This window comes from Salmo salar, chromosome 20 (genome assembly GCF_965601325.2).
Source record: "Salmo salar chromosome 20, fSalSal1, whole genome shotgun sequence".
Classification (NCBI taxonomy): domain Eukaryota; kingdom Metazoa; phylum Chordata; class Actinopteri; order Salmoniformes; family Salmonidae; genus Salmo; species Salmo salar.
Window position 1 is genome coordinate 63319052 of NC_138310.1, and position 13326 is coordinate 63332377.

The 13326-nt window shown below is 43.0% G+C and overlaps 2 protein-coding genes across 2 annotated transcripts; both read left to right on the forward strand.

Annotated features, from left to right (window-relative positions):
- The first annotated feature begins 387 nt into the window (after window positions 1-387).
- Window positions 388-1387, forward strand: or95a1 (odorant receptor, family 95, subfamily A, member 1). Its single transcript, XM_014162790.3, has one exon. The coding sequence runs from the start codon at window positions 422-424 to the stop codon at window positions 1385-1387; it is 966 nt and encodes a 321-aa protein (XP_014018265.1). The 5' UTR covers window positions 388-421.
- Window positions 1388-1950: 563 nt separating this feature from the next.
- p4ha3 (prolyl 4-hydroxylase, alpha polypeptide III) lies at window positions 1951-13127 on the forward strand. Its single transcript, XM_014163104.3, has 13 exons — window positions 1951-2446; window positions 2943-3097; window positions 3247-3476; window positions 5155-5304; window positions 5452-5503; window positions 5966-6129; window positions 6457-6633; window positions 8444-8508; window positions 8963-9122; window positions 9606-9668; window positions 10001-10069; window positions 10902-10998; window positions 11634-13127. Exons 1-13 carry the CDS (start codon window positions 2256-2258, stop codon window positions 11702-11704), a joined length of 1644 nt encoding a protein of 547 aa, XP_014018579.1. The 5' UTR covers window positions 1951-2255; the 3' UTR covers window positions 11705-13127.
- Window positions 13128-13326: the final 199 nt, after the last annotated feature.

Here is a 13326-nt window from a genome sequence, read left to right on the forward strand (position 1 = left end):
TTGTTCTAATTAGGTAATTTGAAGAGTTCCCTAAGTAAAAGTTAAGCACCTATTAGACCTTTTCCCTGTTGAGAAACTTGAGCAATAATTATGAACATAATGCACTTTGAGAATGGAATGAAATTAATTTATCCCTTGAGAAATCAAGACACTGTCAAAACATTTAGAATAAGGAAATGCCTCTTCCCAGAGATGTTTTGTATCATGGTGATGTTATGGAGAAAAATGTATAAAGATCCACAACCCATCCCTCCAAAACCTTTACTTTCTCCATCAGAGGACAAGGTTAGTTGCACATTTATTCATCTTTGGGATCATGTATATTGTCATACATTTTTCTGTGTGCATATCAAGTCTTTGTTTTCCACAACATTTCAGATTTGCCGACATCGACCATTCCTCAAGCAGGCCACATTGAAAAATGCAGAATCTGACCAACTTTCCAGGCAATGCCACCAACTCACAGAAGAGCCTGTCTGTGATAATCAAGGTGTGTGTGGTGATCCCCTTCTTCTGCATCTTCCTCTACTGCATCGTGGTCATGCTGCACACGTTCGCCTCCCACAGACATTTCCTGGACAACTCCCGCTACATCCTGTTTGCCTACATGCTGATCAACGACACTCTCCAGCTCCTCTCCTCTGTCCTCCTCTTCCTCTTCATCATGGGAAATGTGAAGTTTGCCATCGTCTACTGTGCACCTCTACTTTTCTTCTCCACCTCTACCTTCCAGAACACCCCTCTGATCCTGGCAGCTATGTCCCTGGAGCGCTACGTGGCCATCTTCTACCCTCTGCAGCGCCCGGCTGCCTGGCGCGCTGACCGCATCTGGGTCATCATCCTGAGCCTGTGGCTGGTCAGCTGCATCCTGCCCATTGTGGACTTCTCTCTGGGAGAGACTAAGCCTGGCATGAACGTCTTCTCCACCCCGGTGCTCTGCAAAACCGTGGTCCTCAACTCATCCCCCGTCCAGACACTGTTCAAGGTGTCGCTCAACGGTCTGTTCTTCACTGTGGTGGCGGCCATCATCATGTTCACCTACATGAGGATCCTGCTGGAGACCAGGAAGATGCGTCAGGACCGGGCATCGGTGGGCAAGGCCATGCACACAGTGCTGCTCCATGGTTTTCAGCTGCTGCTGTGCATGAGCGCCTTCACCCACCCGGTCACAGAGAGCCGCATCAGTATGCAGGCCGGCTGGCTGCAAGAGCACATCTCCTTCTTCAACTACTTCTGCTTCATTCTACTGCCACGCTTCCTCAGCCCGCTCATCTACGGCCTGAGAGATGAGTCCCTAAGGGGCTACATGAGGGGAGCTGTCCTGTGCTGCTCACACAGACACAGGATCAGCCCCAGAGCCCTGGCCACCAAGCCCAGGGTCAAATGAACTGGTCCTGAAGCGGAGCCACTTGTCAAATCAATGTACAGTCTAGCAGCCTGTATATGTTAGTTCATTAAAAGAGTAAAACCTTGGCTGGATGACAACCATTATGTCATTATAAAGCTGGTGTCTTTTAAAAAATTTGATTCGTTGGTTACTATCTAACAAAACTGTACATTCTTCTTCAAACACAGAGGCTTGTTTGGAATAGAGAAGATTGCTTCAAAATACTTTGAGATATCGTAAACTCGTACGCTAGATGTCACTATAATTCCACATTTATCAAGTGGTCCAACTTGGGTCACCGCACTGGATGAATGTGCGCCCACAGGAAGACGTTCAGTTTCTTTGGCGAAATTAAAACACTGATAGCTAAAGCAATAAGGGTTAGATGATTTGATATTCAGAGTTATTATGAAACAATTTAACGAGACTATTATATAACTGGAAGGCAGGGACTGGGCACATTCACCCATCACAATTCCAAAAAGCAAACTGTTGCAATACATTTTGAGTAAATACAGTTTTCCTAAACTACCTAATGTAATTTGATTGTTCATTAATCATACAACTTCATATATGAGATTGGTATTGTTGAACTATTCCTCCGGATGACAGATCATGTGAAGTGGTGAAAGCTGATGTCTCAGGTGTGACCGGCGCGCTGTTGAGAAAGAACATTGCAGAGATTCACACAGAACTGCAGGACCAAGCGCAGCTTTCCCGTAGGGCAGCCTTGAGTGGTTTCAAACAAGAAACTGCGCTACACTGCATACATTTACAGCAAGAACCATTGTAGATTAGAGTTGACAAATATCTAGCACAAGCATAGGCAACATTTTAAACATAGTTGAGGGGATCATACGCGCGCAAAATGCTATATTATTTCAAATCCATTTACTCAGCCTGTGTTATAATCAGTGTAATTTTGATGCCGTTATCTTTTGGTGAGATGTATACGTCATTATTGAACGTAAAACAAGCCATCAATGTTGAAAGACAACTTATTGATCATTTAGAAACTTACATCGAACACGAATCGGAGAGACTTGAAGACATCAAAAGGTGAGTAACAGACAGGGAATGTTGTCATGATGCACGCTTGATAGACTACCACTTATATTTTAGGCTTAATTATTAAGGCTTTTGAGTGGGTGGTTTTAGAGGGAGACAGAGAACAAATAAAGATAAATAATTGTTTGTAAGTTTGGGCTATGTGTCCTTTATTATATTTTTTTCCATACAATTTCATGATAGGCTACTGTTATCGTCTTACTTAAGGCGTTGTATTCCTTGCGGAACATATGTCATCGATGAATCGCCTCCATCCGTGTAGGTAACTTTAGAATAAACTTAACATTTATAATGACTCATTTACTAATGTTAAGTTCGTTCTAAAGCCTATCATAAACTCAAGATGAGTTCTATACTAGTTTAGGAGAAGAATTTCCATGGAAAGCCTCATGCATATATCATTGCATGGTTGTCTCCCCTATCATGATGTCACCTTAAGGGGATATATTCTCTCTAAACGTGTAATACTTATAGATTCTTTCTGCAGGTTTTATGCAAAGGTGTCAGACTTGCACAGTGAGGTGTACAGTGGACCATCAGCTGCTATGGCAAACCCCTTGGTGGCGTTCACTCTTATCAAGCGCTTGCAGTCCGAGTGGCTGAATCTGATCTACAGTGATGAAGCACAAGAGAACACCCAAGGTTGTTTCCCTTTATGACTCTCTTTAAAAAACACATCTGGTCCTTACAACTGACATCACCTGGGACCTAAGTTTGTCAAAGCTTCATCCCCCGCTTCTTGTGTCCTATCATTACATCACTCCCACTCATTCCCCTTTGTTGTGTTTCAGCCTTCAGGTCTGGTTACAAGGAGGTGGAGAAGGAGGGCAGCTTGCCCAAACTGGAGGACCTTCAGGGGGCTGCCAAGGGGCTGATGAGGCTGCAGGATGTGTATGCCCTTCAAGTGGGGGGACTTGTGAGAGGTCACTTCCAGAGGATCACTGACGGCAACCCCATTGACATCTACAGTCCCACAGTATCTGTTCCTCTTTCTGGGGATGATTGCTTCCTGGTTGGGAAGGTAAGCCACCAATAACTCACCCATTTAATCTTTGGCTCTGCCTGATTCTCCACCCTTCTCCTGAAGTGTGCACTTGCACACTGTCTCGCGTGGATCTAACAATGATGGAATCTCCCTCCAGCCAAAGATTACACAAATCCCATGTGTAAAATGAACTGGTATAAGCGCTCATTCATTCCCATGTCCATCATACCTGAACTGTAATAGTACTCCACTGACTGAATAAGGGAATGTGCAATATGTATTATGTACAGTATGTGGCTATATGAGGAGTGTGTATGATAAGGATGGGAGGGGGGGGGGGAGATATCTTTAGACTATTGTCTGTACATATTGGTCCTAGCATTGTTGCTTCTGTCTGTAATAGTATGGGTTTATTCTTCTACGCTGTCACAACGTTTAGTATGCAATGTCACAACGTAATACATAATACATACAATGTATGTATTATGTTGATTGTGTCATGTACAGTGTTTTTTTTTTTGTGTGTTCAAGACCATTTTCACCTTGAGGACATTAAAGTTCATCCTATACCATGTTTTTAATGATGGGGATTGTGCAAGTACACACTTCTGGAAAAGGGTGGAGAAAAGGGACGTAGCCTTTATGGCTTCATTTTGCTTCATTTCCTTTTGGCATCTGCTCACTATGGGGTGTGACCAAAAGGTAATCCCTGCTCACATTGCACTCTATAAAGTGTCAACTGGAGATGTGCTGTTGGAGTCATGGAGAGGAGGAGGGCATGTAACAGGAGGAGTGCTAACCTGCTGGGTAGATGGTGCTGTGAGATCTGGCTTCCCTGATTAGCATTAGCAGAAGACCATAAAACACTGTTTTGTTCTGAGCCTGTCATATTCTGTGGTTAGAGATGGAGTAAAGTCCTCTTCCTGTGTGTCAGGGGGATTCATATAGAGAGACAAGACCGGTGTGTTCTCTCAGACAAATTTAAAAAGGGTGCATGATGTGCATCCCATATGGCAGATTATTCCCTATTTACTGCACTACATTTGACCAGATTCCTATATGTCCTGGTCAAAAGTAGTGCAATATAAAGAGAATAGGGTAACATTTGGGACACGGAAAAGTCTTCCTCATGATGAGTCACTTCACAATGGATCCTATTGTTTATGTACAGTGGCAGTGCACAAGGGGCACTGTGTGGGAGAGACAGTGTGGAAAATACATAATCTCTGTTTAGGGAAGTCTAAGAATGTGGAGTAGGGGCGTTTGCTACACTTTTGTTAACACCAAGATTATCTGACTGTGATCATGTGTAAACAGATGCTCGGTTTGGGGTGTTGTGAGTCAGCATACAGTAACAGTTCTACAACTGCGCTTTTATGGTGGCTAAAACCCAGTCGTTAAAACCAGCAGGGTAAGCTAAGGGTTAGCTTTATTTCTCACATTTCCGGGGCGCGTACAAAGCCGCAGCCACCATCAACAATCATAGTGCTACATGTACTTTACGTGGCTCTCTTCTCTTCAGCTCTAGATGCGAGAGAATGATATTTACAATGCTTTAAAAGGTGTTTACTCTTTCCTTCCAACATAAGTTTTGATTACAGATAAACATTTCCAAGTATGTGTATATGACTGTTCAGGAAAACAATGTCTCAATTTCTCATTATAAAATCTTTCTGTTGTTTTCTAATGCTAACATCCTGTTGTTGTATTGCAGGTTGCCTATGAGCTGGAGGACTACTACCACTCAGTGCAGTGGCTGGAGGAGTCAGTGCGTCTGTTCCGAGGGGCAGGAGGGGAATGGAGCCCAGAGAATGAGGGAACTCTGGAAGATGCTCTGGATCACCTGGCCTTTTCTCACTTCAAGGTGTCTATTTTGCACATAGAAATACAAGTTATTCTGACTCTTTTCAAAATAGATAGACCTATTGGTTGAAAAAAAAATTTAATTGAGAGAAGATGTGATTCTTTTAGCATTTTGTTGACCAAATGTAACTTTTTTGTTTTGTTTCAGACAGGAAACATTTCCTATGCACTGAGTCTCTCTCAGGAGTTGTTGAACCATGGTAAGCCTGTTCACTTAAAACATTCCACTATACTGTGGCCTGGGGTGGTCCAGCGGTCTAAACAGCTGTCTCTGGATCACACATACACCGTTGCGAGCATGGGTTTTACTCCGACCCACTACTCCTTCCTTTCTCTTTATCCTGTCCAATAAACATAAAAATATGAAATGATTGGGACTGCCCCACTCCATAAAAAAACATCCCACTACTGTCCCACGGTATATAGAGGCAGCCTTCTTTGTATATCAGCCTATTTCCCCATACGGTACTTACTGTGGATAATGCAGACGTGGACCTGGACCTAACAATTCAGGCCTCTTTTAATAAAAGTAAATACATTTCCTGTAACGTGACCAGGAAAACATGCTTGCTTGTTTATATTTGACCAACTGGACGCTGTGATTTGTTTGTCCAAACTCATGGTATCACATTGATGGTATTTACATGATTCCCTTCCTGAAGATCCCATGAACGGGAGAGTTTTAAAGAATGTACAGAAGTATGAGCGACTGCTAGTTGACAGTCCACCTTTACTAAGCACTGACACTGGATTGAAGAGGCCCAACACCACCTATCTACGGACAAGGAACACCTATGAGAGACTATGTCGGACACAGGGCACTCAGGTATACTCATCTATGATATTATAATCTTGTCCACCCACCCGGCTATATGCGGTAGCAATTGAGTGATACATTTGCTAACTTTTAGAAATGCTCCAAACAGCAACAGAAATCATACTGTCCTTCTTAATGTATGACACCATATGAACCACCATATGAGGAAAACAGTTGTGGTTTTCAAATAATGTGCAGAGACTTGGCTACAGTCTGGAGCTCACAGAAAGCGAAAAGAGTTTTAAAATACAAGTTTTGAGGATGAAAAGAAAATACTGCTTTCTTTCCATGTTTGGGCTCCAGTAATGGACTTCAGATGCCATTCTCTCCTCACAGCCAACGCATTATGAAAACCCCCGGCTGTTCTGTGACTATTTCAACAATGACAGTCCTGGGTTGCTACTGCAGCCAATCAGACGTGAGATGCTGAGCCTGCAGCCTTACGTGGTCCTCTACCACAGCTTCATCACTGACTCAGAGGCAGAGAGCATCAGGGACCTCGCCCAGACAGGGGTGAGTGTCTATCTACTGCCATGGTATCAACCCTTTTACTCAGAAAAGGCCTATCAGGCACAGTATGTATTTGTAAGTCGCTCTGGATAAGAGCGTCTGCTAAATGACTTAAATGTAAATGTAAACGCCTCGGATAAGAAGTGCTGATCTAGGATCCAGTCCTCCCCATCCAGTCTTATTCATTGTGATCTAAAAGGCAAAACTGACCTAAATCAGCCATCCAACTCTGAGACGCTTGATACATATGGCCCCAGATTCCATTGTCATAACATTGATTGAGATTACCACATTCAAAGTCCATTGAAAATGAGGACTGTCTTTTAAATAACATAACTGATAAAAGAGACCCCCTGTGTCATGATTCGTTTTTGCACATCTGAAGGATTATTAAATGTATTACATGTCAATGGCCTATTTTATGACTCCAGTAAAGATTGTGCAGGAGAGTGACTCTACACATCGAACAGTGTTCGTTTTGGCTCTGCTGGGATAACGGTTATTTCTGGAAATTTCCCATCGGCCATCTTTTTTTCCTTGTGGTCTGGCCGCTTAGACTGCCACTGAACTGAGGTGCTAGTTTTTCACCTGAGTAATAGTTACACCTTAGATTACATTGGCAGGCTATGATAGGATTTTTATCATATAGTAATCTTTCTATTCTTGCATGTTTGTGATCTCAAATACTTAATCTACCAAGGGTTTTAGAAAGGCTCAGTCTCAGTTCTGTGACCTGGTTGCAATTTTGAGAATATTAACAAATATTTACAATCTGATAATACATGCCAAAAAGAGCGCAAATATGTCCATCACGCTGGTTTGCAAGAAGAACGTCTGACTGAATTGACTTTACTTTGTACTGATCCCAATCTAAGAAAAGTTGAACAATAGTGAGAGGTTTAGGGATCTCTCAAAAACCCATTGGAGGAATAGTTGATATTGTTCCAACCATTAAGCAAAGGTTAAAGTAATAAAGGATACATTACTTCCGATCTTTGGCGGAGTGCCTCAGACGGTCCAAATTGCTGAGGGCTATGGGTAAAAACTGACTTCTCATCTCAATAGCTAATGGAAAATAATACTGTGTCTGTCCTGTGCTAGCAGCATAGAAAGATCTATCATCCTAATAGTGTTTATGATGACTCAGTTTTTCTGGCGAGATGCTGTAACCCAAATGATCTCCTAGATTGTGTGAGGTTTTGGCACTGTTCAACGGGTTTTCCACCCCTTCTTCAAATGGAAATCCCTCTACTTATTCCATTATTATGTCAACATTTGATGGCACTCTGGTGGGTTGATTAAAACCAGGCCTGGCCTGCATCTCAAATAGCATCTTATTCCCTATATAGTGCACTACAAAAGTAGCGAACTATATAGGGAATAGGCTGCCATTTGGGAGTCACATCTGGAGTATTAGTCATTTGGAGCCTGGAGCACGTGCAGCACTCCTTGCCCTGAGTACATAGACACATACATCATTGCCTGAGCATGGCATTTGTGTGTTCATGCTTGGCTCCAATGGTTTAGTATTAGCTGTCTAGTCCAAAGTATTTAGAGAGAGTGTAGATAGAAATGCCAGTCAAGTATTTCCGTCAGGCATGGCTTCATTGGAAAATTACTGCGGTTGCCAGTTGTTGAGTTTTGACATATTCAAAAAAGAATGTTTATTTACTGAGCTCTTTTGGATGTTCTGTTCTCTATCCTCACATCATTAATGTTTCTCTTGTCAGACAGAGCCCTGCAGTTGGATCTTAAAAAGTTATTGCTGTATAAAATTGAGTATTGACAGTTTTCTTTATTTTTGTGCCATAAGTTAAGGAGATCTGTGGTGGCATCTGGAGAGGAACAGGCTACTGCAGAGTATCGCATCAGCAAGAGGTACTACTATCAGAAACATGCCACCATTAAATGTATAGTTTACTGTTCCTCCTCATAACACTTACAGCAGTAATAAAGCACCAAGCAGATCAATGCACCCTCACAACAACCAGTGAATATACTGTATAACACTATAAAATGCTTGGGCTAATTTTATGGTGCACACATGATTTGCAGGCCTATTAGCTATATGTAATGTATGATAGTTAACTGTGGGATAAACTTTAACCTTTGAATGGAAAGTGGCTGAACACCTCTGGAACCTACAGTATCAGTGGAAGAGGAAGTGTACATCATTGTCTTACGTCAGGTAGCAAGACGAGTATCTGCACTAATTGGTTTAGGACTGCACATCACGAAGGAATGACACCACCTGTCAGAAGAGCATCAGGTCGAGCTCAAACCAAGACAGTAACATTATCTGTATTATGAGCGTTTGTGGTTTGTTTTTCAGTGCATGGTTAAAGGAGACAGCCCACCCTATCATTGGGAGGCTGGACCAGAGAATCACCTTGCTCACAGGTCTCAATGTGCAGCCTCCGTATGCAGAGTACCTCCAAGTGGTGAACTATGGGATTGGAGGACACTATGAACCCCATTTTGACCATGCAACGGTGAGTGGGTTTCTCTACATTTAGAACAGTAGATCTTGAATAAACCCAAGATTTACTACATTAACCAACACTTGATGCAATAGTGTACCCTCATTTTCTGTGTTAGTGTTGAGTGATGGGCAGTGTCCCAAACGTCACCCTATTCGCTAGTACAGGGGTTCCTAAACTTTTTCACTCAGACACACTGACATGACAAGAGGAAAACTGATGATGAACTACCCAATTTCAAAATTGCACCTTGTGCATTCTACTATTACAACTTATTTGAGGGAGGGGTACCCCCCCCCCCCGCCGAGCGCGCCCCACAGTTTGGGAACCACTGCCCTAGTACACTACTTTTGACCAGGGCCCATAGTTCTCTGGTCAAAATTAGTGCTCTATATAGGGGAATAGGGTACCATTTGAGACGTTACCATAGTCTTTGGCGGTAAAGTAAGGAAGGACATGATATATTTATGATTACTATTTCCTACATATAACCAGTCAGCATCAAGCCCCCTTTTTAAGCTCAACGCTGGGAATCGAGTGGCAACCTTCATGATATACGTAAGTTAATAATTTGTTTTATCTTGTTATCTTATTATATGTGCATGATCGTCTCATTTGTGGAAATCCAGTAAAAACATCTTTGGAGATAGTGTACGCTAGATTGCATTTATCAGCACAATAATTCAGTATTATCTTATTGAAAATTGCAATGAGATATATTTTAGTCCAATTTCAAACTTCCAGTTAAGGCGGTATGGAAAAAAATGTCTGCTTGTAAGTTTTGGACAAACTCCACACTCCGTATTCCGGCACAGATGGCTTTTTTATGACATGTGCACACAGTGGCTAGACTAGACACAACTCAGTGAGAATGTTGTCATCCTCCACAGCTCAGCTCTGTGGATGCAGGTGGGTCCACAGCCTTCATCCATGCTAACTTCAGCGTTCCTGTTCTGGAGGTAAATGCACTGCACACGTCAGCTGCTGGCTAAACTTAGTCTATGTCCCAAATGGCACCCTATTCCCTACATAGTGCACTACCTTTTTTTTTTTTTTTACCAGGCTGTTTGTCAAAAGTAGTGCACTATATAGGGAATAGGGTGCTATTTGGGACATATACTTAATCTTCTTCTGTTTACCCATCGAAATTGCTTCAAGCCAGAACACGTACGCGCATAAGCCTTCACTCTGTTAAAATGGCATCAAGAATAATAAGAGATTCCTTCCTCAGAAAGTTCACATCATTTCTTAAGATGTTTTGAGTAGTACTGTTGAGAAGTACTGTTCTTATGACAGTAGGCATGTTGAGAAAAGAGGAGCCAAAGGCTGTGTCCCAAATGGCACTCAATTCCCTTTATAGTGTACTACTTTTGATCAGAGCCCTGGTCAGGGCCCTGGTCAAAAGTAGTACATTATATAGGGAATTTGATGCCATTTGGGACGCAACCACAGTGTAGTGTTTGGTTTAATAAATTAGCTGCTGTTGAAAAGACACAGGCCCTCACCAGGTTTTAACCTCTCAACCTGGATTTTATTATGGTTTCACTTCCTGCCCCATATCCATGTCAAAGATGTTGTACTTGGAGCACAGCTATGCACGTGGGATTTTAACTTGCAAGTAAACAAAATACATTTTTTTATGGAGGAACAATGTCTTAGGATTGTCAAGTAGAGGAGAAGTCCAAACAAATTCCAGGCACGATAGTGGCCCACACAAAATCCAGGCACGATTTAAAATGTTTCTTTCTTATGTTTTTTAGTGACACATTTCCATTGTCTCTCGTGTTCCAGAATGCTGCCCTCTTCTGGTGGAACCTCCATCGGAACGGTCAAGGAGATGGTGACACTCTGCATGCTGGCTGCCCTGTCCTTGTTGGGGACAAATGGGGTAAGAAGCTTTAATGAGACAACCGGGAACACCACATAGTTCCTATAGAAAAGCATACAGGCACACTGAGCAGTGTCAGATGTGGAAAGCTAAGAATCCTACGTCTATTCCAGTAGCCTGTCTGTCATACTGAAGTCACAGCAGGAGCCCGGGGCCACATCTGCACTGCATTAGACAGATAGTTAGGGATGATATAGAGAGGAAGTCAGGTACTGAGCACTGCTCTGGGATGCTAAACATGTGGGCCTCCATTTTACATAATTTTACTCTGTCCTGGATCCCACAGTCAGTGACAAGGCTAAAGGAAACGCACAGAGAGGGGTATTAGTCATTACTGTGAGAGGCTGCATCTGAGAGACATTTACAGGAGCAAGTACAGTATATACCTTTTTACTGTATGTTTATGTATTTGAACTAAGAGTATAACAAGGAAATAGGGCCCCATTTGCCATTATTGATGGCTCTATACAAGGGATTTCATTTGAATATACAAATGTTTGTCAACACTTTTAGGGGGTCAGTGAGTATTTAACGACTCCTTTTTACAGACCTGTATATTATATTTTATGTTTGTTTGACTACTGTGTGACATACACCACTAACACACACTCTCTGTTGTCCATGCCCTGTTCCAGTGGCTAACAAATGGATCCATGAGTACGGCCAGGAGTTCCAGAGACGCTGTAGCCCCAATCCTGAGGAGTGAGAAGAGCGAAAGCAGCTGCTGGGACCGCTTGGAGTACAAGAGCCAGTCTCCACAATGGAGCCGCGCGCACCACGCAGGCAGAGCGAGAGAGGGAGGGAACGAGAGAGGGCATGAGAGAGCGCTAGCGGCTGGGGGAGGGGAAGGCAACTAAGGAGCAGCCTGCATCTGTGATTGGAGCTTCAGGCCCATGGGAATGAGGAGCACAGACACTGCTGGAGGGGGCTGGAATGGCAGGGGGGCTGAGTTGGTTTTGGGAAGGAGGTGGTGGGGGTGGAGGGGGGCATTTGGCAATCAGCCCCAAAGGCAGAGCGGCCTCTTGCGCCAACTCCCCAGTCAGTCCCTGCTGGAGCAGAGAGAGAGAGGCCTCTACCCTCACACACTGGGCTGGTTTCAGTTAACTCTGCTAGGCTGTTTGCCTCCGGTGTCAGTTTGTTTGGGGGGAAAAAACGTATAATGCATCCTTTTGAAAAGTGATGCACTGAATCTGGCAGGATACTCTTCACATGGACTGATCTCATTAGCACAGCACTGATCTTTATCAGAATATTTCGTTTTAGAATTATATTTCTGTAACCATCTCACACCTTAAGAATGTAGTTAAGAGCGGTGCTGTGATTCAGAGGAAAAGGGTTATTGTGACTGTTTCCCATTCATGCTCAGTCAGTTCAGGAAATCAAAGGAGATGAGGTCGTCGTCTCTCTCACTGAGGGGCTTGATGACATTTGGTGTGTTCTCTATTGCTCATCTCCTTGTAGCTAATGGGATGGATATGAGTCAAACCTGTTTAGTCTTCTAACTCCCATTCAGTGGCATCATTCATTAGTCATGGTCTGTAAACCAGATGATTGGAAAGTGGGAATGCATCTGCTTTAGTATCGAGTCTTTGACCTCAAATCCTGGGTGTCTAGCTGCATACCAACCAGACAAAAGATTTGTCTGTATGTAGGTCAGAGAGTGCATGCTAGCTTTCACACCTAGTCTATGAGGGTGAGGAGTGTAATGTACTTACTATAGGAGCTGTAGGCTCCAAGGGGCTTTTCTGTCAGTGCTGCTGCCTTTTGAGTGACAGGGAGTGTTGAGGAAGGGAGAGGGGTTCAACAGGAACTATATCTCTGCCTGCTGGGATGTAAGGAAGTATTCCCTCCAGTGCACAACCCCCTACCACTCCTCCCCTTTAGACACACACACACACCGATACAAACACAGGGGCCATATACTACAGGAATGCTACATGCTCCCAACTGCATTCCTTAACAGTAGACCTTGATTGTTCCCCCTGGAGTGGATTGACAGGAGGCCCATACTTGATAAAATGCATGGAGGATGGAGGTTGTGCCTTTGGAGTTTCTCCAACCAAGAAAGAGTATTCTCTGGAATTCTCAATCTTTATATGGTTTTAAAATAAATACATATTTTTGTTAAAGCTATGTCTGCCTCATTACTAAGCACTTAAAACAGAACATTCACAAAAGCATATTTACTATGCTTAGATTCAACAGACTATATATAGTTGACGTTGCACATTGAGGAAATTGAATTTCTCCTCTCGTACACTGCGTTCATTCCTGACTGGCCCAAGCATGTCATATGGAAATCAGTGTACAGTCTGATTCCATGTAGCT